General features: G+C 42.6%; 1 protein-coding gene across 16 annotated transcripts in view; it reads right to left on the bottom strand.

Annotated features, from left to right (window-relative positions):
* EBF1 (EBF transcription factor 1) overlaps window positions 1–20,026 on the bottom strand; it is a 283,869-nt gene that overhangs the window by 256,998 nt on the left and 6,845 nt on the right. For 15 of the 16 annotated variants that reach the window (XM_074915724.1, XM_074915728.1, XM_074915735.1 and 12 more), the window contains exons 5-6: window positions 14,433–14,506; window positions 7,291–7,359 (exon numbers count right to left, since the gene is read on the bottom strand). In XM_074915724.1, coding sequence (XP_074771825.1) covers window positions 7,291–7,359; window positions 14,433–14,506 — 143 coding nt within the window. The remainder of the gene's footprint in view (window positions 1–7,290; window positions 7,360–14,432; window positions 14,507–20,026) is intronic. The other variant, XM_074915737.1, reaches the window with a different exon arrangement.

The following is a 20,026-nucleotide window of genomic DNA, read 5'->3' as shown; positions in this document are numbered from 1 at the left end:
TTGAGATGGGACAGGAAATTTATCCACACCAGAAACTGTGTGTGTATATATGTATATATATGTATATGTGTGTGTGTATATATATATATATATATATTCATATGAGAAAAAGCCAGTAGGGTTTTTTGTTTTTTTAAAAATCCCCACTCTTGAGAAAGAGAAGAACTGGCACTGAGCTGCATGGAGCTGGGTAGCCCACTGCGCTGAGCACATCCTCCCTGCTGCAGGACACGCTTTGAAGTAGGAGTTCCTATTAAGAAATCGATAGGTATGAATAGCACATTTGAAGTTTTGTGACCAGAAACAAAGGGACAGATCACCCTGCCAGGCCCTGGGCTCCCCTTGGGACCAAGCCGGTGCACTTGGAGCTTTCCTGATGCTGCGGGAGGTCACTGCAGAGGCAGCCAAACTTCTTAAAGCACCTCTAAGCTTGGATACCCAAATCCTGCCATCTGAATGGAGCAGCAGAGTAACCCACGAGGTCTGTTAGGACCTTGGAGTGCTCCTCTGCACAAGCAAACCCATAGGGTCTTCAGGATGGACTTCAAGGACATAGACAAACCAGTGCAGTCTCCTAAAATTGTTGACCCTTGCTAACCAAGACTGAGATTTTCAGAAAGAGCCCGAGGGACTTACCAACCTGCTAGCAGCCACAGCTCTGAAAGCAGTAGGTGCAGAGCTGCTCACCCCAGGCTCGCCATCCACCCAAGGCACAGCAGAGTTCTATGGACATGGATACACCGACCTCGGGGTCTTGGGGCAGCAGGTCCAGCACATCCCAGGTGTTCACTCAAATCACCTTTCTGGTCTGACAGCACAACTGGCCAAGCCCCAAAGGGCTGTGTGAGCACTAAAGATGACAGGCAGATGCCAAAAGCAATAGAGTGGACTGGTCTTCAGTCTCCCTTATCCCCAGGACATTCAATACAAGCCTAAGATTTTTATTCTCCATAGAAAAATCTCAATTTTCAAACTGCATCAAGAGAACCATGTCTCTTCAAGAAAAGGATCATCTACCTACCTAGAGACTACACAGCATCTAGCACAATGAGCCCTCTTTGCGATAGGAGCCTCTGTTACATCATCATGATATTAAATAGTAATAATCAGGCATAAGATCACAGTGAAATAAAGCCCAAAACACTAGCTGCAGATTCAAAAGGCATCACTGAGAGAAGCAAGTAACTAATAGAGTAGTGTGAAATGTTTGCAGTGAAACCCAAAACCACATAAAACATGCCTGGTTTGGGGTTTTATAACAAACTGAAAACTCAGAACAGGTTTGCTGAGAAAATCACAAACCTCCTGAGTGAAGCTGAGACCAAATTAAGGTTTTTACATAATAGTTTTGAGATTATACAAAAATTCTTGGAGGCAGAGGATAGAGAAATCAAAAAAACAATAAGCAGAAGCTGGTTTGACCCTGACCAAGTTCACTCAACCCCAAGAGCAAAGTAAATCAATTTTGAAGCAGCAGATATGTGCCAACCCCAGTAGGCTGAAACCAAAAGATTTTTAAGAGTCCTTGCAAAGTTACCCCCAGCTCTAGTGATTTCATCACCAGAAAGAGGACTGACACCGCATGCATGGGGAGTGTTGGTAGAGGGGCAATCATTTATGTCTGAATCTGTGTGAAAAGCATCTACTAATCAGAGTCTCCCCTTTATCTCACAACAGCTCCAAATGCCTTTAGTTGCCTAAGTCATGTGGGAAATGTTTTGGGTAATGCTTCTCAGCTGCATCAATCATAACCAAATCCTCAAGGATGTGTGTTTCAGTCCCTCCCCTCTCAGAAATGTATGGGTTCACAGGCTCTGGGAGCTCGCGTGAAATGCTCCAGGCCAACTTCTGCCGGTCTGAACACACTGCTTAGAGGCCCAGAGGGTTTAGTCAGCAGAGCCTTAAAAGACAGCCTGGGACACATCTCTGCGGTGCTGGGGGTAATCCTCCGTCACCTGGTTTCTGCTCCTTGGACTCCCTCCCTGCTGGATCAGTAACTCCCGTCTGGCTCTGGAAGGGGCACAGCAATGAGGTGGGCACTTTCCAGTACAAGACTCAAGAGAACAGCCAAATATTCAAGCTCAGGAGCATTTCTCACCTATGTCTTGAGACCTATCTGAGCACACCATGCCTGCCCTCCCGCATGCAAAACCCACCCAAGGACCCTGGACAGATGGGACCCACAGCCTCCTGCAGCCCCATCCCTGGTGTGAGCAAGGGGGAAGCAGGACACCAGTACACACACCTTCCCCTGACCCTACACAGCCAGGTTCAGGTACTGCATATGGCTGGGAGGGACTCAGGATGTGACCAGGACAGGGCAGGAACTAGGACTCCTGCAAAGGAACCACTGCCAAAGCGCCTGGCATCTTCTGCCACTTTGCTGTGACACCAGTGCTATGACGAGCCCACATCCTTGGAGTCTGGCTGAGGATCAGCTGCGGCGCTGATCCCATCCCCTGCAGCAAAGCAATCCTTGGCAGATCCCTCCCAAACAAACCCCACCTCATCCTCACGCCAGCACCTCTCCCGAAGCCTGCCTCCTCTGCCAGCCCGCCTGCATCTCCATCACTCTCCCTCCAGGCATGGAAAGCTACTGCAAAATGCATTAATCGCCACACCTGCCTAACAAGTGTATTTGTGGGGAGGATGCAGTGAGTGAGATACAGTCCTCTGTGTCATTTTTCCACCTGCCTGGTATTTAGGATGAAAAGATGATCAGACCCGTAAAATACAATCCACTACATGATGACTTGTAAAGAGGTAAAATGGAGACATTGAAAGTCATTCATGCCTCTTTTCGTGTCATTGCACAGTGAAATCCTACCCACAAACATAAAATTTTTCGGGTTAAAGGCTGAAAGATTTCAAAAACATATGTAGGTAAGTTGGCTCCCTCCATAGCCGTGGCAGCTGGGTGTGCTGGGGACAGAGAGCCCAGCCGAGCGTCCCGTACAGCAGGCGTCAAAAGCACACAGGCCTTTCAAACACTGGTAGCAGGTCGTGCACTAAAATGTACCTTGGTGTCATCTGATAATAAAGTGTAAAAAATATTACAGCCTTCAATCCATGATTCCTCACCCCTGCTTCACGACAAGAGCTCTGATTGCACTGGAAATGCGTAAGGCGCCTCTCCAAAGCCAGAAAGAGCCTCATTCCTCAGAAACTGCATCCAAAGCAGCACGTGAAGAACTTCTATATATTGCCAGACAAGGGCCAGAAGAGACCCTGGTCATCCCCATGCTGACCTAAGGGCACAGCCTGGCCCAGGGGGGGAGCTCCAGCACAAAGCCCGTTGACTTACACCACAGCAAAGTTTTATCTATCCAAAAGATAGACAGTGGTGAGATTTCTTAACTAGGCCTCATCTGTATTGGTAAATCTCAGCAAAGCCAACTTCAGGTCACTGCCATCAGCCTGCTCGAGTACTCTGGGAAGAAGCAAAATTTGGGATGAACCAGCACTTGCCAAGCAGGCTGTTCTCAGCCCTTTTTCCATGCAGCATCACAAGCTGGAGGTATATGGTATAGATCCTAAATGCTGAGATTTTTTCTGCCACTATATTTGGGATTGCAGTGGTTATTCCTATTCTATCAGTCAGTAGGACTCCTGTTTACTGGATGCAGCCATAAAAGGTAAAGAAGCCCCAGCAGGCATGGGTAACACCATTAAATATCAGTCCTGACAACGGTAAATTGGGTTTAAAGTTTGGAAGAGAATGCTGAGAGAGGAACCTCTTTCCTGAACCAAGGAATAATATAAAGCCCCACTTTCTCCCCTATGTGACTTTTGTCATTATCATCTTTTCTGATTCTTACAAAGCAAACCTAATTAGGAAGCTCTCTCATTAGTCTTCCAGAAAAATTAGCACAGCTTATGCTAATTACTCCTGTAAAATTTAATAAACTCGTTGAAATGGGAATAGTCTAATGAGGTTTTATTTATTGAACTAAGATAACTGTAAGGAAAAAGGTTAGGACACCAGGATATCCAAAGTGGTAATAAAACTACGATTTATTCAATTTCTTCTCAAGAATTTTATTGCAAACCTTTTAAATTCAAATATGAGTTACAATTTGAAAGTTAAATCAATCTAGAATTTAATTTAATAACAGGAAGTGCTCTGTGTTTTCTTAAAGTGTGATTACAATACCGCCCTGCCACTACATTCGTAGGAGGAATTGTGCGTTTGTATTGTGACAATAATACCCCTTTTAAAATGAGTTCCTGTTCATCGGATCTTCACCTCAACACATGTAACTGGATTAGTGATAAAATATACAGGCTATGCTAAGAAGATGATTCAGACACACACAGGTTTCCAAGAAACTTCCTTGAAATGACTGCTCTATAAGCATAATAGATTTATTTTGTTCTCCAGAGAAAAATTAGATCACTATATAAGCATAAATTTCTTTAGGTCCCTTTCACTGCTGTATCTGCTGATACTATAATAGAGCAAAACGTAAAGCAATTTTATAAAGGATAAAGCCATATCCTGTTTCAAACACAACTACAGACTCCTTTTAAACCCCACATTTTGATTAAATAAAAAGATATTATTTACTTCTCATATATATCTAGGGTTTGAAAAAGAACACAACACATCTAACTTTGAAGCTGCCAAACAGCCTCTTCACCAAGTTCACTAAACCGCCACAAAGACAAACTGCTCTCTACCCCAAGTTTCTCTAGCCTCATCAAAGAGAATTAATCAATCCAAAATAGTATTTCAGCATGTAAGAAGAGGATAGCATTTCCATGTAAGTACATATGTCAAAAATCCCATGGATAGATTCTACGTTAAACTCTATGTTAGGTCAGAGTCTGTGGATTCGCAGTATTTGATGCAAGAGTTAGATTAAATCCATAGGCAAGACTTTATCAGAGCGTAAAGGCATGTGGGAGTGCTTTAGCCCAAATGGTAAATGAATTCTCTAAGCTCACATGCAAATAAAAATAGCTAAATATGGTTTTGCATATCAATTGACATAATAGTTAAAAATTGTGTGCATGGAGAAGTGACAATGGAGTACAACTAAACACATGTTCTGACTTGTGCAGGCATTTTAATGTTAGAACAATTTTAAAGGAGTCGTTTTAAGGTAAAAAGGCTCCATATAGATCACTTCATCCTTTCCAAACCAAACGGGGGAGAAAAAAATGAATAGGATAAATGTCACGAGAAACATCACTAAAGCCACTAACTGTATAAAGCACATACTTATTTGGCCTAAATTGTTTGAACTAGCCCCAGCCAAGAAAAGGTTTTAAGTACCCTACTGGGACAGATGCGAAGCGGCAACAATAGAAGCCACACTAATGCAATCCAGGTAACCCAATCCTGTTTCAAAAACACAGGGAGGGCTAATTACAGTACTGCTGAGTCAAATTTCTTATACCATTGCAACCCACAGGAACAGGTCAAAATCAAATGTTATTCAAACCACAGTCATATCAACCTTCTGTATCAAAGTCACAATTTAAAACCAAGCGAAGAACTTAAAAGCTTAACCCATTCACAAGCCAAGCGTGATTCAGTATGGGTGGTGAGGTAGGGTTTGTATTATCATCTTTAAATTATGTTTAGCTTGCACTTTAAAAATAATCTGCAGAATTGGTACCTTTTGCATCAATTTACGTAAAGACTGATAAATTGATCACTGCTAGGAAGGTAAATCTGCTTTTTTTTCATGTAACTGTTCTCCGCATTTTGCAGGAAGCATGTAACAGACAGCATCTCTGGCTTTCATAATTTAAAATGATTTGCAACTAGCTGTTTTGCATACTAGATAGTTAAACAAAATATTTCCGTAAACCCGCCATTAGCATCTTAACATCTCACTTTCCAGTACAATGAAAAATTCATGTGAATTTTGTAGCTTTCATGTTGCTCAAAATGCCACTCAGCACCATGTTTATAGTGTTCAACTCTGCAGCATGCTTATAAAACACATCTCTATACAGATTTCACTGTGGGGTTTTTTTCCCCCCCACTTTCCCTGTTACTACCTAATGCTCACAGAAGATGAAAATCTGCCCAGTTAAAATAGATTGAGATATCTTCTGAGACTTAAACATTCTCAGGATTACTTATTATAGCTAATCAAAACATCTGCTGTGAACTTCCAGTATATGCACTTTCTTACCAAATTCAAACAAGAACCGTAAATCTGGGAGTCTGGATGAGCACAATGCCAGGCAAGGCTCTGCCACATCCCTGGACCGCTCTCTGCACGTGGCACCCAATACATCAAACCCTCCTCGCATTCTTTCATAAAATGGATGCACTGGCACAGCAGATACTTTAAACTTAATGTAGCAAACATTAGCTCAGACAGTAATGCAAGGAGAAGCACACTATTCCATGCTCTTGCCCTGGATGTAGAGGTAGTTTCCCTTCCGGGTCCCTCCATTCACAGATTCGTGCAAGGGTATTGCTTTCCGCAGCTGATGACAGACACTTTCAGTACTTCATGGCCATTTAACTCTTCTAGAGTAATGCTGCATAATAACCTGGTTATCGCACATGGCTTTATACAATGAGTTTGGACAATTAAAATGTAAAAATGACTATTTGGCTACCATTTTGCATAATTTGCAAGCACAGAAACTACACGTGGCTCGGCACAACTAAAATAGATGTTACACACTACAGTGATTTAGTCGGTGCTGTCAGATTAGCAATATGGATCTGTTTAAAAACACAATAATTAAGACAGGCAAAAATGAATTAATCAACTGACAATACAGTCAAAATAGTATTCCAATGAAAGAAAATAAGAGGAGGAAAAAAGCCTTACTTTGCAGATCTATTTTTTTCAACTGTTTTTATGCATAAATAAAAACCTTAAAATGTAGATGGATTGCATCCAACAGAACTACTGTAGCTAAAAGTGATAATGATTCAAACATTTTTCAAATAAAAGTTAAATATTTATAAGCACCCAACCACATTTCATAAATCACAAACTATTATTATTTTATTCCTGAAGCTTCCCTGGCACAGCATGTGAATTGAGCCACAGAAAGTCAGAAAGAAAAATCTCCTCTTTATGCACATGAATCAGTTACAAGAAGCGGAGCCCTCCAAAGAGCAGGTCGCTCCGTTCTCCTCCATATGGCCCTTCCGTGGCAATCGCAATCGCAAAGCACAACTAATTCGGTATCAAAAACAAAATTTCATCCGTATATACTCCTAATTCTTCCCCATTAGCAACACAGGGCAGGTGTTTCATTATAATGAGGAGGGGGAGAAAAAAAATGGAAGGAAACAATAGCAGTCCTTACCTGTCAATTATCACTGGATCTGATGGAGTCTCATTTCTGTTGCCACAGCTTTTCTTGTCACAACAGCGGCTACAGAGCAAAAGTGAAAGGATTTAGTGCGACCATTACACTGTAAAATCATCATTACGAACATGGTAGGTTCAAATTGCCAGCTAGAGTTACTGCTCGGTCCCTGCCTGGAAATCAGTCAAATGTAGTGGGTCACATATGGGTTAATTACTATGTTTAACTTCTTGCACAGCTGGTTAGCAACGGAAAATATAAAAAGAGAGGGGTTTTGCCCCTTTCACAAATAATAATTCAAGGATCACCCAAAACAGGGAGACCTGCTTATTTGTAGCCTCTTTTCCATAGGGTTTAACAGTTGTCCCACATACACTCACACACAATATAAGGCAGCTTTTTCCCCGCTGAGCCTGGTTTTTGCATTTGCTTAACGCTTATGTTACACGTCCACAGGATATTCCTGCTTCTACACAGAACCCAATTCTCAGCTACTGGGAATCCTCCCCCCGTATCCAAAAGCACAATTATTCTCCCTCTAAGAAACACTGTTGTTAATGGGGGAGCTAAAATGCAAGCGCCATCGGCAGCAGCTTTTTTATGCTCGAGCGTGCCTGTTTCCCCAAGTTTTCTGAGCATGTTAATGATCTCTAATGCCATGGAGAGCACAGCTCCGGCGGCTGGTGCCCTGCGTCAGGTCAGATACAAAGCAGGCATGTGAAATATAAGCTCCGTCTCCCAAAGCACTGCTCCATCGCTGACCTCGAGGCTGGGATTCTTTTGAACTAAGGTGGCTCATTGTTTCCTAAGAGAAGTTAAATTGTTGTTTGTGATGATTCCTTGTCAGAGGTTATTGTCCATTAGGAACCATAAATGTATTGCAGGTAAGCTCACAGGCAATATATACGTTTCTGCTTAGGATGGGAATCCCTCCTGGTGCATCTAGAGCTGCAGCTGAGCAATGTGGAGGCCGCCCTGTTCTCCCCAGTAGTGCATCTAAGCCCATGAGACCAAGTCACAGCTATGCAGGTGAGCAAAGCCTCAGGCTTTCACCCACCCACACACCCCACAACAAAACACCCATTTAGCAAGGAAAGCTCCTGTTTATTGGTGTCCCTTAACAGAAAATCCCCCACTGAAATCAAGACTCCAAGGAATTAAAAAAAAACAAAAACAAAACCCAAGAAGCTCCTGGTCTTCCTAAGCCCTCCTTGGTCTCCAAGGACCTGCTGGATGAAGATTGGGCAGCTCCTGTGGGGTGAAGGACTGCAGGGACCCCATCCCATGATGGCACCAAACGGACAGGCAGTGACGACCACCCCGTTTGCTCTCCCTGACCAGACCTGAGTGCATCTCTCCATTCAGTAAACTTTCTGGTAAACCTCAACCACACGCAACCAAATCTTTGGAAACCACCAAGTTTGTTCTGAAGGCCATCCTGGGTACCTGCGCATTGCCCTCATTTCAGCAGCTGACTTTGGGCGGTTGGCAGGAGCGACCACTGCTCTCACTCCCACTCAAATGAACTATAACTATTTTCTTTTCCCCAGAAGGTGGAAGAACATCAGGGCAGGAAGAAGCCCTCAGAAGTGCCACGCTATATAAATAGCCCTGTTGGGAGTATGACAAAGGTTCTCTTGTGTTGCTGAACAATAGAGTGAATAATATACAGTTACCCACCAAGATTAGCAATAAAGCAACTAACCACACTAAAGATAACAAAAAAAAAGGGGGGCCTTTTACAAAAACAGCCTGTTTAAACATGGTTTAAAAAAAAAAAAAATTGTTTTCAAAGAGAGGAAAATACATAATTCTTTTCACCGCAAAAAGCTTCAAGGCAACTATTCAGGGCTGAAACTTTTCACAGTTAACACATGTGCGGTATCTTCATTTCGGTGGAAGTTACATTGTTTGGGATTGCCAAAAAAAACTGCTTAATTTTACAGCACAATACCACAATTGATCCACCAGAAAATGCAAGAGCCTTGGCACCCAGAAAGTATTAAAATTTAGGAAGGAATAAAATATGCTGTAGGTAAATAGTCATGTGGACATTCAGGGGGCTTTTTTGCCTATAAAAGGACTTGTCCTTGGAGTGCAGCTAGAATGTGTGGGGTGAGAAAATTTACCCACAAACAAGGCAATAAAAACTGCTAATCATTTTTAAATGATTAAAATGTAATTAGAAACAGAGTTGGCACAAGTTAAGACAATGCAGTTCTTGTGACTAAAGCAAATCAGGGCTAGTCCTGACATTCTCACAGCAGACTGGAGGGACAGAAATTGCCACACTTACTCAGGCGAGCAAAGGTTCCCAGGCTCCCAGCCCGAGATGGGCAGATACCACCATCCACACACCACCAGGCTCGGAGGCCGGCACCTTCCCGGGGAGCGAACCCAGCAGGAGAGGCGGCCGCGGGGGCCCAAAGACGGGGACGCCTCAGTCTCACCTCCTGCCGTGAGCGGGTTGGAGTCAGGCACTGGCCAATGGGCACAACCAGGCTTCGAGAGTGGGGGAAACACCACGTTGCTGATCGGGTGGCCTCCTCGTTTGGATAGGTCTTCCCAAGAGTGCACCCCAATAATCCTGAGTAATACTAAGAATTCTCACTCCTTGCACCACAATTTGAGGGTGATGTGGAAGAGGTACATGGCCGGCACATCCCACCATCTGGTGGCTGTGTGGCATGAAAAGAGACCCCAAATGTTCTTTCATGTTCTAGAAACATGTTCTCAGCTTGCCTTTTGCATTTCTTTCCTGTAACAGCAGAATCCAAGGCCTCATCTACCCTAGTTTTTCTATGCAGAGAATTAAAACATCACGCAAATCCTGAGTTTGAGACCTGGTTGCGCGGCATGAGAAGTGCTTTTAATTCAACTTGCCTGGAAAGCTTTGGCTTTTAGTGCCTACTTAACACTTGAAAATAAATTCCTAAATATTTAGTGCCCTTTCTCCGTTCCCTGAAAGAATTTAAATATTCCTAGGAGCTTCTCCAAGTCACCCAGAAGCCCCCCAGCTCCCAGCAAGGCTCTGTGAAGCGCAGGGAGAGGTGCCAAGCGCTGGCTTCTTGCATCCAGGAGGACAAGGACTCATCCCTGCTGCCCATCCGTGATGCCTCTTCCCAAGCAGAGCAAGAAGCCACAGCTCAGGCACAACACCACCTTGGCCCACAGAAAAAAAAAAACACAAAAAATGTATTTGTTTGGGGGTTTGCTTGTTTCTAAAACAAGTAGTCCTTAATGGTAATGCAGCCTCTTGCCATCACAACCTCCTCCAGCTCCTGCACTCCATCTCTGACTACCCCAGGCTTCCCCCCCACCTGACTGCCACCCTCAGGTCTCATCCCTACACCTTATCCTGCCCCTTTGCAGGCCTCCCCATCCCCTGGCCACCACCTCTTCCAGATTTTGTGGCTGCCTTTGTCCTCACCCAACCCTCTGGAGACCTGCTGCCCTCCTGCCGTCTTGCTCCATACCTTCCTCTTCCCCTTGCCTTCCCTGTGATGATGAAGCATCTCTACCCCACACTGCCCGGCCCCGCCGCAGATGCACAGGAGATGGCCCCCCTGCCTCAACATCTGGCAACTCCCAAATCCTCCTGTCCCCACCCTGGAGTGGCGACCAGGAGCATCGCTCGTGAGAGGAGCCTTGCTTTGTGTATCTGTGCACTCAGGCTTTCTGCGGGGACAATGAACAATGAGAAATTACGGGGCGATGGCACGTGGCCAGCGCAAATGCGACTTTCCGATCATTTAGCTGCCAGGCTCTAACAAGTCCTTAGCGAGTCCGTGTGGGAGATGTTGCAGAGACTCCCAGCGAGGTGGATTTCATCCCTCAGACGATGTGGTCAGGACAACCCCTGCCCCAAACAGGCTCCTCACCCCGAAGCGTGGAGGTACGGGAGCTTCTCGCCAAAACAGCTGTAAGATTTTATTTTACACAGACAAAAACCATATTTTACTCCAACCTCATTCTCAGAAATCACTGAACCATTTTAGCTGAAACTTTCCAAAGAAAGTCAGCCTGAGGCTGACACCCTGCAAAGGACATTTCAGCCAGAACAGTTTAAGTTTGGCAAAGCTGTAAGCCACTGAAGGTTTCATAATGGAAATTGTTGAGGCAATATTAACTATAGATGTCCCTCCCCATGCTGCCTACAATACTAATAAATTCCACTGAGGCTGTGAATTCTCCCCAGCTATTAACATTTTCGCCAACAGTGTAGATTTTTATATTTGACAAAACACAATGAAATCCTTTGAAATAAACAGCCACCTGAAGCAAACCACAGCCCCACTTTCCTACCACAACTAGGACTCTCCTATACATTTGAATTCTTTGTCTTACCCGTGCCATAGTTGTAGTATACTATAAATACCCAGCTTTGTCACATAAATGCAAAGTTTTATTGTGCAGTTAGCCTTGATAGAAAGCACTGCTGAAAGTTGTTTAGAAATTAAATATCTAAAACAAGCTATTTTAAAATACAGAGCCCTCACTATTTCATGTCTGAAATGAAGAAATTTCATCTTAGGGAGAGCAAGCTGTCTTTCACACCATATGGCTAATGGTAGTGCATAGCAATTAGCTGAGCTGATTAATGGGGAACAGACTCTAATTTTATGCTTATAATTGAGGCTGCATTTGCACCCCTGGTGCAAATTCAGCACATCCCAACTTCCACTTACAACAGGCAAGAAATCAAGAGAAACAGAATGGTGTGGAGAGATATTTTTTTTCTCCCTTCTAGACCCCTAAAGAGCATCAGATTTGCAATTTAAAAGAGTGTTAGCAGCACAATAGATGACAGATTTGTGCAATAGGGTCAAGCGGCCTAGTAAACAAACAGCACCCTCTTACACATGTATAGGCAAAAAAGGAAATGGGTAATATCTAATATGAGCTGTAAGAAATTTGAATATGTCTCCCCCACCCTGTCAGGCACACAATATTTGCCTACTGTGGTCAGAGACTATTTTTTTTTTGCTACCCCTCCACCTTATGGTTATGAAACACAAAGCAAGAACTAGCAGTAAACAAATAGAAGGAGACGAATAAAGCTCCTGATCCAGTGAATTTTAAGAACAAAGAAAGTATAAAGTGCTTTAATAAAAGGAAAGACTGCACATCTTTCCACATTCCCAGAACGGAAATAATTTTATCTCAGTCAAAGTATATTGAACGGCTGTAAATCTTTGATGCAGGTATTTGATCTTCTGGTTAAAACTCAGCCCTCTATATAAAGTTTCAATTTACTTCTTACTCTTTAAACTTCTGAGGTATTTGTAAGAAAATTAATGCATTAAAGTAGGTGATTCTTACTCTGGCACGGATGGCTCAGTGAGTGGCAGGCAGATCTCATTCCTACCTCATAACCGTGCTGTTTAAGAATCAGGAGGGCACATCACCCAGGACTAACAGCAGATTCAGACCCTGACGCTGAAGGCACTTGAGCATGTGCTTAATTTTACTCATGTGAACAGTCCCACTGTTTTACTGGTCTATTACAGGAGAAAAGCAAAGCATGCACTTCAGCCTTATCAGGTCAGGGGCCTCCTTTAATATTTCCATGAATTGTTCCTGGCTAGGTATCTAGTGTGAAAGTGGTGCTAATTGGGCCAATGAATTTTAGGGCAATTATGAGTTGTCAGCACTACTGGGTTGCCATTTGGAAAGGGAGAAGTGGTTGGGAGAAGAGGCCGGGAGTCCTTAGCAAAGCAACACGGCAGCTCCCAACAAGAGCAGAAGCTCAGGCACCTCTTGGAGATACCCGTCTGCTCTGATCATTCTCGGGCTGCAATGGGTAATCTTTGGTTTCCTGGAAGAAGCCAGACCTACTAAATGAAGCAGCCTAGAAAAATACACATGAGAACTAAAATTCCCCCAAATCTGCAAGGAAGAATTTGGGGAGCTGCACAGGGTTTCACCCAGGCTGGCAAAGCAAGGAGAGCAGCTCTGTCTCTGCCAGCATGTCAGCCCTTCGGCAGGATTTTATCAGGGAGGAACTGCCGCGGAGGACAAAACATGCAGATCACCAAGAATGAAAAAAAAAATTTTTTTCAAATCAACCAACAGAGAAGTTTCCATCTGAATATTTTGTCTAAAACTCTCCCCCACCAGGAAACCCTCATCCAAGTTTATTCTCTTAGAAGTGGGTACTAGTTTCTACCCTCAAGTTACTCCTTTTTAGTAAATGTGTTTTGTAAAAGTTACAACGCATGCAATGGCATTTTTACAGTCTTAAAACAACTGATTGTAACAATAAGCTTATGCAAGAATTGCCTCGTCTTCCACCAGGCAATTATTTTCTGCCATCGAATAACATGTAACAAATTATTTTTACAGTCATGCAAAAAACACCCACTAACTTTAATGAGACTGCAAGGTCAAGCTCTCCTAGGTGTCGAAGTGGTCTGCGAGAAGATGCTGCCTTCTCTGCAGTAAAAAGGAAGTAGAAGAAGCTTCACCTATTTCAATCAGCTAGAAAAGAGAAGGAAGCAGCTGCAGAAGTACCATCTTTGGGAGAAAAGATATTTGACTGTCCTGAATTTAAGTGACCAACCCCAGGCAGGCATGTTCAGGGGAAGAGAGCACAGGGCAGAGCTAAATCTGCACAGGGAAGTTTAAAGAAAATCAACAAGAAGACATATTTTGCATGGACGAGTATCACCTACTCTGCTCCACTCGAGCAGGGACCTTGTGTGGGCAGCAACCAGGACAAAATAGGACTCTTGACCTCAAGTCTTAATGCACACCCAGAAAAAAAAAAAAAAAAAAAAGAAAAATTATTATTTTGTCATCTTACTGAGGAGGTTTTGTTGGGAATTGGGGACAGAGACATTTAGTGCTAGAAGACTATAATTGACTGTTAATTTTGGTGAGGAGACCTTTTGTGGGCTATGGTGTCTAAATGAAAACCAGTAGCGTTCTGTTAAGAATAACTCTTTATAAATAATTGAAAACTAGTGTGACGACTGAGACCTTGCTGCTAATTACACGCACTGAACTGTGTTATTTTGGGATTGTTTAATGCAAGAAAGATAAATTTAAGTCCGAAAATAGCTGCAGGTTCAACCTAGATTTTGAGAGACACGTTCATCTTCTCATCACTAATTAACTGGAAGCGGGGTATTTCTTACCTGCACATTATTTCATGTGTGAGCAGAACTCGGCACATTTCTGGGTTCTTGTCTTGGCCTTCATATACTATTGCCTAGAAACAAAACAGATTTTTAGCTGTTTTAGCAAGCTGAGTTTGGAGAAAATAAAAGCACATCGCAGTAACTGAAGGCGCAGCTGGAGTTGCAAGCCAAGTCACAGGCTAAGGAGACTGCGTCTCCACCAAACCTGCTCCAAGACTCGCAGTTGGAAAACAGCACAAGCTGAGTACAGCTAAATTCTCTCCTCCCTGTTGCACATCTCTCAAGGAGTGTGTAGGATGGGTTTTTTTAGTAGTCAAGACAACCACAGTTTTCTTTTAAAATCAGAATAGAATATAAATCTAATAGCATTAAAAGAAAAAAACAGTAAGGCTTGGCATACTTTGGGTCCTATTCATTAAAAAAAAAGAAAAGAGAGAGCTCATATATTTTTAATTACAAAAGCAACACAGCCCAGGAATTTTCCTGGTAGTTCCCAAGAAAGCGCCTGGGCCTGATTCTCTCCTTGACCCTCACGATCCACCGTTTTCCAGAGAGAACTCTGGAGTTACAGGGATATAAATAAGTGAGAAGCAGGCCCTACCAGAGCAGAGGATACCAAAACAAACAGAGGATCAACCAGCCTGAGAAATTTGAGAGAGCACGGGGAGAATCCTTTAAGTTAAAACTGTGGAAAGTCAGTGTATTCACATTTCAAGAAGAGTCTGTGTTTGCAGTGCTCCCACCAGCAGATCCAGCAGCAACAGTGAGGGATCGACATTACACATGAACTAGGTTAGCACTCACAGCCCGCTCAGTACAGGGTTTCCATCTGATCAGGACAGAGTTGTTTTCTAACCACCCCTAGTCCCAGGCACCAGCCCTCTAGCAGCAAAACAAGAGTGAAAATAAGTTGCCTTCTCAAAAGCATCTTTTGATAGCACTGAGGTTCCTAAATCTTTTAGGGTGCCACTCCAGAGCTGGGATCAATGGTTAGAGCCCCAGCCTTGGAAGTACGCCCACCCCTGCATCTGAGCATCAGCTCTACGCTTGACCTTGGTGTGACATATTCAGCCTCTAAAATACAGACTTAAAAAGAAGAAATTGGGGAACAAACTCTGCAGATAAAATAACATCTGATGCGAGTATCCTAAAGCTAACAATAAAATAGTGTCGCGGTTTGAAAATAAAAAAGTATGCTATACAAATTAAGTACATTTTATAGAATGAGACCACTTTGAAATGGAAGTGTGGAAAATATTGAGAAAAAATAAGTTATCTTAATATACAATGAAGTAAGATCATATGAACAGCTTTCCCCAGTCCTTACAAATATAACCCACCAAGGGTAAGAGGTGTTGTACCTGCAAAGGGGGCACGGATCTCAGGACACACAAATCTGAAGAACCATGAGCTGATTTTTAACACCATTTTAACAGTAATATATGCAATGTTAATATTATGCATTATAAAATTATTTAATTATTACATAAATGATATCAGGAGTGGGGCTGTTTTATCTTTGCTAGTTTTAATTTTTTCGTTTCGGTTTTGCTATGCGCATTCCCCGAAAACCTGAGAGCCAGTGGTTTTGGTTTTTCTTTTTCTGCTAAGATAAAACAGGTCGGTGATGTCATTGCAACTAACAGGTACGGAGTTTCACCTGACTTGTGCCCTGTCATTCCCACCAGTGAGGCACAAACCCTGCGAACACAGCACTCGTATAAAGGGTACATGAAAGTGGTCACAGGACGCATGCAAGGTCCCCACAGCACAGACACCAGCAAACCCCCCTAACCCCAGCTGGGACCCCACGTCCCGCTCAGTTGCTGTCCCACACCTCGATGAACTTCCTCACCAGTGCCCAAGAGAGCTAGAGATGGTTTGCAGGAAGCCTTTGAAGATGGCACTGCAGTCATCCGTGTGTTACATCAGGAGGTGGGACAAATTCAGGAGATCCTCATTTCCACACGTTAAAGGGGAAGATGGGCAGAAGCCTTCTTTCAGCCAAAACCAGGGAACCAAAGTAACCCACTGACACCTGATGGGATCAGTCGGCAGGGACATTGCAAAGACTCTAGAAAACCCCAAATCAGGTTCCACCTGGCAGTGGGACAGGCCAGGCAAGGGGAAAGCTCACAGCAATTTTTGAATTTAATCAATAATTAAAGAATAATCTGCCTCTGAGAGTGCAGAGTGTGGGGGTAAAGAACAGCTCTACCCCTGAGGCCTTTAGTGGAGACAAACACCTCCAGTCCCTGTTCACCTCTAGACACTCACAGCGTGACATGGGGGGAACAGTGCCTGAGAGAGCACGGCCGAACTTGGCTCATTCTTCTTAAGACTTTCAAATCTTAAAATAAATTTACCCAGTACGAGTTATCTTCTTGCCAGTGAAGCCAAGGAAACACTAGAAATGACAAACCAGAACACAAAATTTACTTTCTTTTTTTTCCCCCTCCCCTTCTCTTCCTGCTGCTATGCTTACTTAACCTCCAGGTACCCGCTTAAATAACTCAACTAAATAGCAATAATGAACGGGCAGAGTCAACACTGTGGTACATAATCACCTTGTCTGTTGTGTTTAGCATCAGTGATCCCTCCTTTGCGCACATGACATTCTTCTGCCTTCTTCTACGTTAAGGATTTGCTTTTCACTTTATTTGCATTTAATTACCGATGTTGTACCCATGCACATTTTGTTTTCTCCATATTAAGTGCAGCTACTCCAGTATATCCTATTCCTGCAGGAATTTCTAGGAAATCCTAAGAAGCAGGAGGAATTGCTGAATTCATTTTTGAGCAACTCATCCCCAACTCCCATTCCTATGTCCCAATTTGCTTGTTCAAACGGGTGTGTAAAGCACCAACTGTTTATGTCCATGAATGGCTGCCCGACAGTATTACAGATACTCCACCGTCTTGCAAACTGCACTGCTTTAAAGCATTAATTCTGCAATTAGTTTCAAAAAGGAAACAGGAACTGCTAAAGTTTCAGATCGTTATAGCTGCCAGAATTGTTTTTACAGGAAGGGTCTACAATATTCGTGTTGTGAAAATTTTTAACCGTAAGATTTAAAAAGCTACCCTTTTAACAAAAACATCTTAAATATTTTTTTCAATTATTAGTTTTTAAAGTTCAGGCTTTAAAACAGGGTGACTGTGGCAGGATTCCTTGTTGCCCTAACATCGTCGTGATTTTACAAATAGGGATCACATCAATGAGAGATAAAGTGAAAGTTGCAGTGTATAAACTTAGACCACAGCAGAGCTAAAAATAAGCCTGCAAATACACATCAGGGTTGCACAACAAAACACCAGCAAAGGAAATGCAAAATTATAGACTTTGTTTTTTTCTTTTTGTTTACTTCATGTAGTTTTAACTCATAGTTATTTCATAAGCATTTCAAAGTAGCTTTTCTTCTCCTGAACAACTTAAATATTTCCCCACAAAATTAATCTTCCATTTTGTAAGCCATTACTCGCGCAAGTAACCTTTCTACAAGAAATCCCCGTGAGTAACAATCACTTGTGCACCGATTTCAAAATCAGGCCCCCGAAAAATTAGTATCAAAATATAAGACTCCCTTACTTCCATTTAAATAAAATCTGCCTAAAAAGTTAAATGCAATTCACTACTTGCCAGCAAATAAAAATTACTAAACTGAACACACCACAGTCATTTCTAGACGATATGTGCCTCAGACAATTCACCTAAACCTTTCAGTGACAGAGTTCATAAAAATAAATAAATAAACAAACAAATAAAGGAGGGGGGGTGTGGGGGGTGTAATATAAAAGTCAAGACTACAGTTCTCATTTAATCCACTTTTTCCCCAGTAAAGATGGCAGGAAAAAGCAGTAAAAGAGTCAACGAATAAGTTGGAAAAATATAGAGCCAGATTCTGTCCTTAACTATTCCTGAATAAATCCAGATCTATGCTGGTACGACTGAGGGCAGAATCGTCTCGTGGTGTCAGCTTGCCAGTCAAGCAATCCTGCTTTCTGAACTGGACGAAAAATAATCTTGAAGGAATGAGATCATGGTCATTATATTATTCAGTTATGTCATGGCCTTGATTTTAAAAGAGTAAGAGAAGAGAAATCAACATGCATCTAAATCCACTCGCTTTCAAATTCCTCATCTGTTTCACAAAACAAACTATCTCCTTTATTGAAATAAAAGAGGAAGAAAAACTCATTAAAACGAGGGTCTTTTTGAAAACAGAACTAAAATGATTTGGAATGACGTATACAGCCATACACACAGAGAGAAAATAAAATCCTGGCCCCACCGAATTCAATAGGAGCTTTGCAATTGACTTCAGATGGGCCAGAATTTCACCCAGAGAGGATTAGGCTTGTATCCACTATGTATCTACACAGAAAATACTGTGAATTACATTTATTTGGCTTCGAATACTTAACCCTTTATTACCCGCGTTTTTACCCCTTCCCCAGGCAAAATTTCAACTCATCCCAGCGCGGTTTATCCCGGACAAGTAGCAGAGCGCTGGGTCCCAGGGCGAGGACGGTTAGCTCTTGCTGTGTCTCTCAACGCACAATTCAGAAGCATCTAATTATTTTATCCAGTCTCCCTCTGCCTTTGATACACAGCCTGCTTATCGAAATATTCACACAAATTAAATAAATTTATCTCTCCTAATATGTTCATTTTTAATGGTTTTCAAACATTCACATGGAAACAGCTCTAGCGTAAATATCCCAGAACAAATGGCTGTATATTATACAGGAGGGAGCAGTTGGGCTGCCAGACTGGGAATGCACCAGGCCATCTGGCTCAGGCAGTCTCTCCAAAATCCTCAGCTTTGTTTTCACCCTCAGACTCCAAACAACACATTTTCCACTGTGATGAGTTTACATTTTCCCAAACACAGGTCCTGATCATGCATGCAAATTCCAAACTTCTCCATTCCTCTCTGTACAAGAAAATTAAAATCACCTGCGCTTCTGACATCTCACCAAAGGCACAAGAAAGCTGCTAAAATCTGGCACAATGTAAACTTTCCCCGTCACAGGGGTTAGGTTTTGTTTTATGTTTGTGTGAAATTTCCCCGAGTCTGCTGAGGCTCCTCTGAACTTATTGATAACATTTTTTTTTTTCCCAGGCATGGAGCTGCCAGAGAAGGGCCATGCTACACACAGAATAGAGAGCTGATCAAATATCTGCAGACATCAGAGAATGATAGAGAAGTCAACAGAAAAACCATTTGCATCCAGAGTTAAAGTACTGAAAAAAAGCAAAATGTAAACAAAGTCTAAGGCTGAAGGAAAGATTTTTGACTCATGAGGACTCTCAGCAATAGACAACAGCCATCGTGCAAAACTTATGATTTTTAAGATGCCTGAGCCATATTAGCATCCGTTATATCTTATGGATGAGAACAGGCTGAAGGAAAAATGGGTGGGGAACAAGTATTTTAGATTTATTTCCTCCATCTTTCCTAATAGTGAAATATCTCAACTTTATGAAAATACAGCTGAAGAAATAGAAGGCATCTCTTCTCCGTAAATACATTAAAATCCTCAGACTTGCCTAAAAACTCCGGTTTTATTAGAGCAGACATATTTCA

The sequence above is a fragment of the Athene noctua genome, chromosome 12 (genome assembly GCF_965140245.1).
Source record: "Athene noctua chromosome 12, bAthNoc1.hap1.1, whole genome shotgun sequence".
Taxonomy (NCBI): domain Eukaryota; kingdom Metazoa; phylum Chordata; class Aves; order Strigiformes; family Strigidae; genus Athene; species Athene noctua.
The sequence above is the reverse complement of the archived record's forward strand: the minus strand, read 5'-3'. Positions and strand labels throughout refer to the sequence as shown.